General features: G+C 37.9%; 1 protein-coding gene across 3 annotated transcripts in view; it reads right to left on the bottom strand.

Moving 5' to 3' along the window:
* The window catches only part of LOC107678654 (uncharacterized), a 22,894-nt gene extending 15,549 nt beyond the window's left edge, over positions 1–7,345 (bottom strand). For 2 of the 3 annotated variants that reach the window (XM_016474010.1, XM_016474026.1), the window contains exons 1-7: positions 5,887–5,935; positions 4,607–4,736; positions 4,370–4,515; positions 3,917–4,115; positions 1,941–3,670; positions 1,693–1,861; positions 196–257 (exon numbers count right to left, since the gene is read on the bottom strand). In XM_016474010.1, the coding sequence (XP_016329496.1) occupies positions 196–257; positions 1,693–1,861; positions 1,941–3,670; positions 3,917–4,115; positions 4,370–4,515; positions 4,607–4,730 (2,430 nt within the window). In that variant the 5' untranslated portion in view covers positions 4,731–4,736; positions 5,887–5,935. Of the gene's footprint in view, positions 1–195; positions 258–1,692; positions 1,862–1,940; positions 3,671–3,916; positions 4,116–4,369; positions 4,516–4,606; positions 4,737–5,886; positions 5,936–7,314 lie in introns of those variants that run through there. The other variant, XM_016474018.1, reaches the window with a different exon arrangement.
* Between the last annotated feature and the right edge of the window lie 2,240 nt (positions 7,346–9,585).

Raw genomic sequence — 9,585 nt, 5'->3', positions numbered from 1 at the left:
ATATATAATTAAATACTGAATACACTGAAATTATATATACACCGCCCCATTCTCATTATCTGCATTGGCCATTAAAATATACATGTTGGCCTGCCCTCTATTTACACTGACAATCAGGAATGAATTCCTTGGTTAAAAACAAATCTTGAAAACATTTAATAGTTGTTTCTCAGCCAGTTTTCCAGCTATTATTACCTCATGTAACGTGCTACTTGTCCAGAGATCATCATCAGCTCCATCTTTCCTTAAGTCCATTTCTGCAGGGAAATAACATTTTAAAAAGTTAAATTGAACAGTCAAGAATAAAGAACAAAGATAGCAACAATTAACATTACTTTGAGCACAGACAAACAGAGCATTTACATTTGTAATTTCAATGCAATGGATCAACTTTCTTGAGCATTTAGGGTGGAAGCAAAGGAAGAAAGTTCAGACCAACAGACATTTGCCACCAGAAGCAACTGAGATCGTAAAGCATTATTCTGTAGCTGCTCTAGAACCTCTTAAACTGGTATTAAGCATTTCAATCACACCTCTCTGACTGGTGATCTTCTCCAGTTGCACCACACACGGCTTCACTGTGTTTGAGTGTTGAACCATCTCTGGAAAACAGCACATTGTTTACATCAATCTAACCAGCCTCTGCTGGATCTGACTGGATAGAACTTTAACTGCACTATACAGCGATACAAAAAAAAATTTTTCTCTGACTGGTGATCTTCTCCAGTTGCACCACACACGGCTTCACTGTGTTTGAGTGTTGAACCATCTCTGGAAAACAGCACATTGTTTACATCAATCTAACCAGACTCTGCTGGATCTGACTGGATAGAACTTTAACTGCACTATACAGCGATACAAAAAAAAAAATATATAGATTACAATTTGATAATTTTATTGTTCTTACTATGTAAATTATAACACTGAATGGATAATGATAACACTAAATTAATCCATGACAATTCATTGGGAAAGCAAGTCGTAATATGAGGAGCACCCTTTAGTACCTGTGTTAATAACATGCAAGCTAGATGATGTTTCTATATCTTCATACTTTAATCCAGATATTAGTCTTGCAGAGCTAGACATCTGGCTGTCTGCATAAGGCCAGCTTCACTTTACAGCTTTTCTGGCTAAGAACTGCCCATTTGGCCGCTTTGTGTAAGCATAGTTACAAATCATCAATACACCCAGAAATTTTGAAAATACTGGAGCCGCTTATGGTCTTGGCAGTGACCAATGGGCTGCTTCCCACAATGAACAAAAGAGAAAGCAATTGTCAGCCTGCTCTGACATGATCCGATCTCATCCAGACTTTTTCCTCAGCAATGCAACTTTGAATATCTTTCAAACTGAATACCATGATCCTCGCAAAGCCCAATGATTAGTCAAAGTTTTTAGTTCTTCCTCACCAGTGCCCATCATAGTAGCCTTTACATTGAAAGCACAATGTGGCATTCAGATGGACTAATAAAACACCTGTGCGCCCTGAATTCCAGAAGTTACATATTTATTAGAGGGTCTGTGAGTGTTTTTCTGGTGTGTAGGCTGTTTTTTTTTTCTTCAGGTTTCTCAACTATTGTTGGACACGGAGTTTGGGTTTTTTTTTTTTTACCAGTGATTGGTGCTGCCTTGCCTTTTTTTTTAATGAAAAAAAAAAAAAAACGGAAGAAGGCCATTAGGACAACTTACCTGATGTGCTGCTTCTGTTTTTTTTAATTCTCCCATTTCTGGTAGGTGAAATCTTGCCTTCAGTGTGCTCTAAAGAAGAGTCATCATTGGAATCCAGATCTTTCGCCAAATCTGTGTCACTTTCACCTAAACTATCATCCCAATGAGCAGCATCCCCATTTTCAACAGCCTGTGTATAAGTACACACATGACAAAATTGAGATATGGATAAAATGGTAGAACGAATAAACAGACAGACAGATAGATACCTGTGCAAAGATCTTTTCTGCTACAAGAGACGGACAGGGCAAAACCAAAAAACAGAGGACAAGTCTCTTGAAGATAGATTCTGGTGGAAAAGACTTGAGCACATTACACCAGTATTGTTCCAGAGTAAGGGTTGAAGATGTGTCTTCTTCATCCTCTACAAGCTGGTACTCCAAGAACTCATCTGTGAGCTTAGCAGAATCCTCAGGTTTGGAGCAGATGCCAAATTGTACTGCAAGGTCAACTATACTCTTTCCTGTGACCTTTAATCTTCCTGCCGGGCTGAGGAGTTGTGAAATGCCCCTCAGGACACTATCGCTCAGAGGTAGACTGTCAGCAATGGAGGTCGTAAGAGTTTTGTAGAAAGCTAAACACTCATCATGAAACACGTTCAGGTAATCTGCTAGTTCTTCTTCTCTGGCGGAGATGAAGTCTTCTATCACACCACCTAGACTGAGCTCAGTAGCAGGAAGGCAGAATGTTGAGTTCTCCAGGATGGCTGGGTCTCGTTCCTTCAGGTAGCGTATAACCGCTTGAGGGCGAAGAAAGCTGGAGGCATACGAACGTAGGAGCCCACTTGCTTCTCGAAGGACCTGGACAAGATCAGCACGAGCAGAGCCTTTGCTTTGTTGCAGGTGCTGCTCGAAGGCACGGAGTGGTCCAAGAGCATGATCCAGAAACATCAAGGTGATTCTAATTTTAGGATTCTCCAGCTGCGAACAAATTTGCTTAGCTTTATCATTATTTTCATCGCAGGAAGTGAAGTATGATACCAAATCACTCCACATTCCAAGCATCCTTTGAACAAGCACACAAAACTCCTCACAACTGTGTGAGAGGGGAGTGCTGGGGTCTTTTAGTTCATCAATGCCCGCAAACAGCATCTTGAGGTTGTCGTTGCTGGTGGAACAAGTTGAGAAGTGTTCATAGATGTTGGCAATAAGCTCCTGAACCTGACTGGAGTGAGCCTGTAGGCCAGCACTGCAGGCAGAGTCAGGTACGCTGTAAAGTCCACCAAGATCAATCACCTGTGGGTTGAGCTCCTGAATCTGCGACACAACACTTCCTGAGGTCTGTTCCTGGTCATTAACATAAAGAGCTACCATGTTGCCAGCAGGAAGCTCAAACTTTTGGAGGACATTGAGTAAACATCCAGATACAGAGCTACCATCTTCAGCCTGAAAGACATCAAGGAGACGGATACAATATCTTGATCGCTTTTCCTCAAAAAAGCCGACTAGTACTGCATGGCAGGAGCTCCTTTTTATGTTCTCTGCATCAAGTGGCACCTGCCCGTATATGTAGATACAGTACGGATTGATCTTACAAGCAGAAACAATATCATTTGGATAATTTAGGCCGAGGATGTAGCTTGCAGTACGCTGGGAGACCTTGTTTATCCTTGAGGGTAAACTGGAAAGGCAATGGTTTTGAATGAAAAGCAGCATGGTTTCACTATAGGAAATAGAGTTTTCTATCAGCTTTCTACCAGATGAATTTAATCCTCCCATCTCATGCGTCATATGCTTCTCAGCCTGCTGGTGTCGCTTAAGATCGAAAAAACCTGCGTGTAGAACAATATTGATGTCACACAATGTGCAGTAAGCACAGTTGTTTCCCATATGGCTGGCTCTGATCCATTTGAAGGTTCTTTGCCATTTAGGATCATAGGTCACAGGTCGCCTCCTTCCATTCAATTCCATGTCTTTGTCAGACTCGTCTCTTACTCTGCCTGTATAAAATGGAAAACAAGTTACATCAGTGTTGTGATGGAATAGTATATGTATTTCAATGACAAATTGATTTCCCAGTCCTATTGATGTTTTTATAGATATTGGGGCATATTTCAACATTATCCATGATTGTGGGAAAACTGAATCAAATAAAAGTCAAATTCTCCATACTGAAAATATAACAAATAAACTATAACAATAAAAAAATAAAAATAAAAACTGAATGGACAATAATGGAGGCTCACCAGATTCACGTGGAATTTTCCAGGATTTTGGAGACTTAACAGGGTCATCTACTTGTACAATATCCTGACCATTACGAGCTTCAACTGGGTTGTACTCTTTCCCTCGCCTCTCATTGGCAAAGAAAAATTTCTTGAACCATTTCAGAAAGGTGAAATTGGCTCTAAACTTTCCTGTGAGAAGCTGCTTCACAGGGACTGGCTGAAAGATGAAAAATGTAGAAAAAATGTAGAAAATCAACATACTGTAAAGAGCTTGACAGATAACCTACTTTGCAAACCATACAAGATTCACATTTAAATATCCAGCATGTAGTTTCTGTTCCACTCATGAGACTAAACAGAATAAACAACATAAGAAATATAACCAAATTTACACATATCAACTTCAATGTTTACAATTTTATATGCAGGAGGATTACTGGGAGTAAAAGAATAGATTAAGGTTAATCTGACCTCTTTTACACCTGATTTTCGGAAAGCTGTCTGCAGAAGACTGTAGTTCTGTATAAAATCAGACCTCTTTTGGGACTCAAACTTTACTTTGCTCATGTCGATGGATCCTGGGAAGAGCAAGTCCATAAGCTGGCAAAAACACGCACCTAAAAACGATAAAAGAAAAAGAAAGAATGATGTTCAGTTTAAAGGTGTTGGCAATGTGTAGATATTACCAAAATAAAATTTTAACAGTACCTGAACGACATTGCTCCACTTGAGTAAAATTAGTCTTTAATGTTTCGTTGATCCAGGACAAAACTTCATAGCGACTGCACTTGTCATCAGGGTTATTGGGGTCCAGACTTACATTCGTAGCCATCTTATGCTTTCATAAGCAAAATAATAATGCATGCGAGACAGCAATTAAAAGCAATAAATCATAGCCAAAGGTAAATTACATTGCACATTTGAAATCATAGAAGTGTTTGTAGTTTTATGCTTACATGTAAGGTATGACACTAAACCAGTAACAAGGTAACTTTGCTCACCTATATATAATTTTGTGAAAAAGAGAGACTTATTTAAAAGATAATGCTGGGTGAAGATGATGGATATGAGTTATTGAAGTTACTCTTAGGTTCATATGAAATGTATAATGTGAAGTTAATCTCAGAAGCATATGAATTATATCATGTAAAGTTGCATGTGAGATACATGTTTTGAGGTTAATCTAAAAGGCATGATGATTAATACATGTTTTGTATTCTGAAGTCTAGTGAGCCTAGTCTGGCTCATGTTGGACTTCCTCAAAACTAAAAAGACTACAGCCTCTCTCTTGTGTCATTGTGTCGAGTTAAACAACTCCTCCCCAGTTCATGAAAATCTCGCGGGGTAATTTTTGCCGCGAATGCTGCACACTTAAAAAGTAGCTTTCACTTTTACAGGTTTAACCGGTGACAACAACGCTGTGGATTGCAAACAATGGGCGCACGAAATCAATCAAAGTAATTAAATAAACATGAGATATAATAAACAACCCGGTAGCATGCATTTAGATATTTAGCGGTTGATTTATTGGTGGGGTGACATGATCGAATTGTGGTGCTTTAAAGCTTTCGATTATTTTATAATCTTGACAGTGACACTTACTGTCTTTTTTAACCCTTTCAAAACAATTGGATTAACGCTAACGAAGCTGAAATGTAATTTCATTTGTGTGATTTTAACTTTAAAAGTTGCTTTAACCCAGACGTAAACGGCTAAACATACAGTGCGAAACATGTTTGCAAATAACGACAATTTAGTAAACACCTTTTTTTTTTTTTTTTTTTTTTTTAATAAACCATAACCGTGTTCTCATTGTATTAAGACCGATTGTCTTTGTCAGTATGTCTTTGTGTTGCTGTAATGGTCGCTCAGATACAGCGAAACTGTATAGGATCATAAAACATAAGAATGGTTTCTGTTTCAGCAGAATCGTAACTCACACAAAATCTGACAAAAACGTGCTTTTAAAAACATCAAATATGTCCTACCTTATTTGTACCTTAGTCCCGGAGACCTCGCTACTCCCCAGTCCAGAAGATTATCCCTAATCTACCCCAGTGCCTTCCCCCAACATATGCATTGTGCTTCCAAGCAGTGTTGCCAAGTCCACGATTTTCCCGCGGAATTGGGCTACTTTATTTGGAACGCGATTTTTAACTGGGGACCCCCTCGAAACGCGATTGGACTAGTTTTGAGTAGCGATTGGGCAGGTTTTCTTGTGAAAACCTGGCAACCCTGTTCCAAGGATTGGCATGTAGAAACCAAAGTAGGAGGTCCTATACTGCATTAGCTAGCTAGCTAAGATTTCTCACGTACGAAATAGCGTGTTGTTTTTCAGCGACAACAGTATTTTCACGTCAAGATACAGATGTAAAATAGGCTAAGTTTGAACTGATTTAATGTGTGTCCAGCTGTTTAATTCGTAACCATTAGCGACGACTCTGATGCCAAGAAGGAGCACTCGCGATTTTTATGCACAGTTTAAAATATCCATAGCAGTTATAATACATTGTGTTAGTGTTTAAATCCATAAAAACCTATTATGAATATTTCAATAAAATTATATAGTGAAATAATGAAAATGTAAAAATTGGAACTTGCAAGTTATACATGCTGGACAACTTTTTTTTTAAGCAGAACATAATGATTCACGTTTTAATCTTTTAGGCTAATCTGTTAAAATCAGCTGTCAATCATATCTGACAATTAAATGACACAGTGATGCATATTTGAGCACTAACGAAAGCCACGTGACGGTTACTCGCAAAAATGTTTGTGAGCTCAGTAATAATTAAATGGATTTACATTACATTAAATTTTGGATTCTTATATATCAATACCATCGGTGATCGAACATACATTTGAGGAATTGCGTTGTTTTTATTGACAAAAGCACATAAAGCTTGCGGTTAAAGTGTTTAAATGCCGTCACGTATCAATATTCTATACGGTAAACAGTGAAAGGTTAGTGACGCTAAAATGGCGGACGGCGCGTTGAGTTGAACGCGTGTTGATATGGCGCCAGAAAAAGCTTCGGGAAAAGGGGCTTGTTTTTCACCGCCTAAAATGGCAAGGTTATTTGAATTGGTTCTTCTGCAGTCTATTATAACGAAAGTGACTGGTTTTGTGTACTTTAAGTCCGCAATTTGGTTCCACTTTTACTAGACAAAAGCAAGACGATAGTAAACACCTTTTTTTTTTTTTTTTTTTTTTTTAATAAACCATAACCGTGTTCTCATTGTATTAAGACCGATTGTCTTTGTCAGTATGTCTTTGTGTTGCTGTAATGGTCGCTCAGATACAGCGAAACTGTATAGGATCATAAAACATAAGAATGGTTTCTGTTTCAGCAGAATCGTAACTCAGACACAAAATCTGACAAAAACGTGCTTTTAAAAACATCAAATATGTCCTACCTTATTTGTACCTTAGTCCCGGAGACCTCGCTACTCCCCAGTCCAGAAGATTATCCCTAATCTACCCCAGTGCCTTCCCCCAACATATGCATTGTGCTTCCAAGCAGTGTTGCCAAGTCCACGATTTTCCCGCGGAATTGGGCTACTTTATTTGGAACGCGATTTTTAACTGGGGACCCCCTCGAAACGCGATTGGACTAGTTTTGAGTAGCGATTGGGCAGGTTTTCTTGTGAAAACCTGGCAACCCTGTTCCAAGGATTGGCATGTAGAAACCAAAGTAGGAGGTCCTATACTGCATTAGCTAGCTAGCTAAGATTTCTCACGTACGAAATAGCGTGTTGTTTTTCAGCGACAACAGTATTTTCACGTCAAGATACAGATGTAAAATAGGCTAAATTTGAACTGATTTAATGTGTGTCCAGCTGTTTAATTCGTAACCATTAGCGACGACTCTGATGCCAAGAAGGAGCACTCGCGATTTTTATGCACAGTTTAAAATATCCATAGCAGTTATAATACATTGTGTTAGTGTTTAAATCCATAAAAACCTATTATGAATATTTCAATAAAATTATATAGTGAAATAATGAAAATGTAAAAATTGGAACTTGCAAGTTATACATGCTGGACAACTTTTTTTTTAAGCAGAACATAATGATTCACGTTTTAATCTTTTAGGCTAATCTGTTAAAATCAGCTGTCAATCATATCTGACAATTAAATGACACAGTGATGCATATTTGAGCACTAACGAAAGCCACGTGACGGTTACTCGCAAAAATGTTTGTGAGCTCAGTAATAATTAAATGGATTTACATTACATTAAATTTTGGATTCTTATATATCAATACCATCGGTGATCGAACATACATTTGAGGAATTGCGTTGTTTTTATTGACAAAAGCACATAAAGCTTGCGGTTAAAGTGTTTAAATGCCGTCACGTATCAATATTCTATACGGTAAACAGTGAAAGGTTAGTGACGCTAAAATGGCGGACGGCGCGTTGAGTTGAACGCGTGTTGATATGGCGCCAGAAAAAGCTTCGGGAAAAGGGGCTTGTTTTTCACCGCCTAAAATGGCAAGGTTATTTGAATTGGTTCTTCTGCAGTCTATTATAACGAAAGTGACTGGTTTTGTGTACTTTAAGTCCGCAATTTGGTTCCACTTTTACTAGACAAAAGCAAGACGACCATGTAAGTTTGTAATTCTCAATTTAGTCCAGTGTTTGCTAGCTGTTTATATTCAGGCACACATCAACACATGAGTAGTGTTTTCCGTTCTATTCTGTTAGACAGTTTAGCCAATCTCCGGCAAACTCGTTTTTTAATCAGAAAAATTGTTAGCCTACATAAAGAAAGTAGCCTAGATATTGGAGCTTGAAGAGAAATAAATGTTTCAGAAGTGATAAAGCCACAATCCTCTTTGTTTAACATAAGTGACAACGACATTAGCATAGGCTACTTAAAATATGTAAATTTAAAAAAAGAAGGAAAAAGTGAAAAGAGTTTGACAGAGTTGGATTTAGTTTGGTTTCATTTGGAGACAGTCCCTCTAAATTGCAATCGCACATTTGTATTAACATTTGTTTAAAGGCAAAGCAGCTGGACAAACAGGACATGTGAGCCTCCACCCATGACAAACATTTTTATTTTATTTTTCTCTCTCACTCTCTCTTTCACTCAGTCATCATCCTTTTGTACTTTTTCTTTCATGAATAGGCCTAAATATTTGAAGCCGTTATGTGTAATTGTGTTTCTCTTATCCCTTCTGTAGATACAGCTATAGAAAAAGCATTTGTTTGGATAATTTCCCAATGAAGCTTTGTGACAGCATCAAAACATTAGCTACTCTGAGCATTACAACCATACCAAAAGAACAATATTGACAGTCGACACTGTGAGTTTGGGGCAAGGCTATCTGCTTTTCTAACCAATGGTATTGGGAAACCTGTTTGAAAACAACTATTTTGCTGTTCTGTTTGGTGATTATAGCTGAGGTGTGAATTACCTTACGAGGTAGGAATTCAGATACACTGTTAAAAATTTCCTGTAGAAATTACAGTAACTTACTGGCAGACCTTCACATAAAAGAAATCATTCATTAGACCATTTCATTTTCTTTGTAAAGACTTTTTAAAGCATTAGTTCAGCCAAAATTAAAATCTTATGTTGTTAAAAACCCATAAAACTGATTCATTTTCAGAACACAAATGAAAATTAATATTCTCTCTTTATTTTTATCTAGGCAACCAAATACTTTCTTTTACCT

This window comes from Sinocyclocheilus anshuiensis, unplaced genomic scaffold, assembly GCF_001515605.1.
Source record: "Sinocyclocheilus anshuiensis isolate Anshui unplaced genomic scaffold, SAMN03320099.WGS_v1.1 scaffold13, whole genome shotgun sequence".
Lineage (NCBI taxonomy): Eukaryota > Metazoa > Chordata > Actinopteri > Cypriniformes > Cyprinidae > Sinocyclocheilus > Sinocyclocheilus anshuiensis.
Note: the sequence above shows the minus strand (reverse complement) of the source record. Positions and strands in the feature narration are given on the sequence as shown.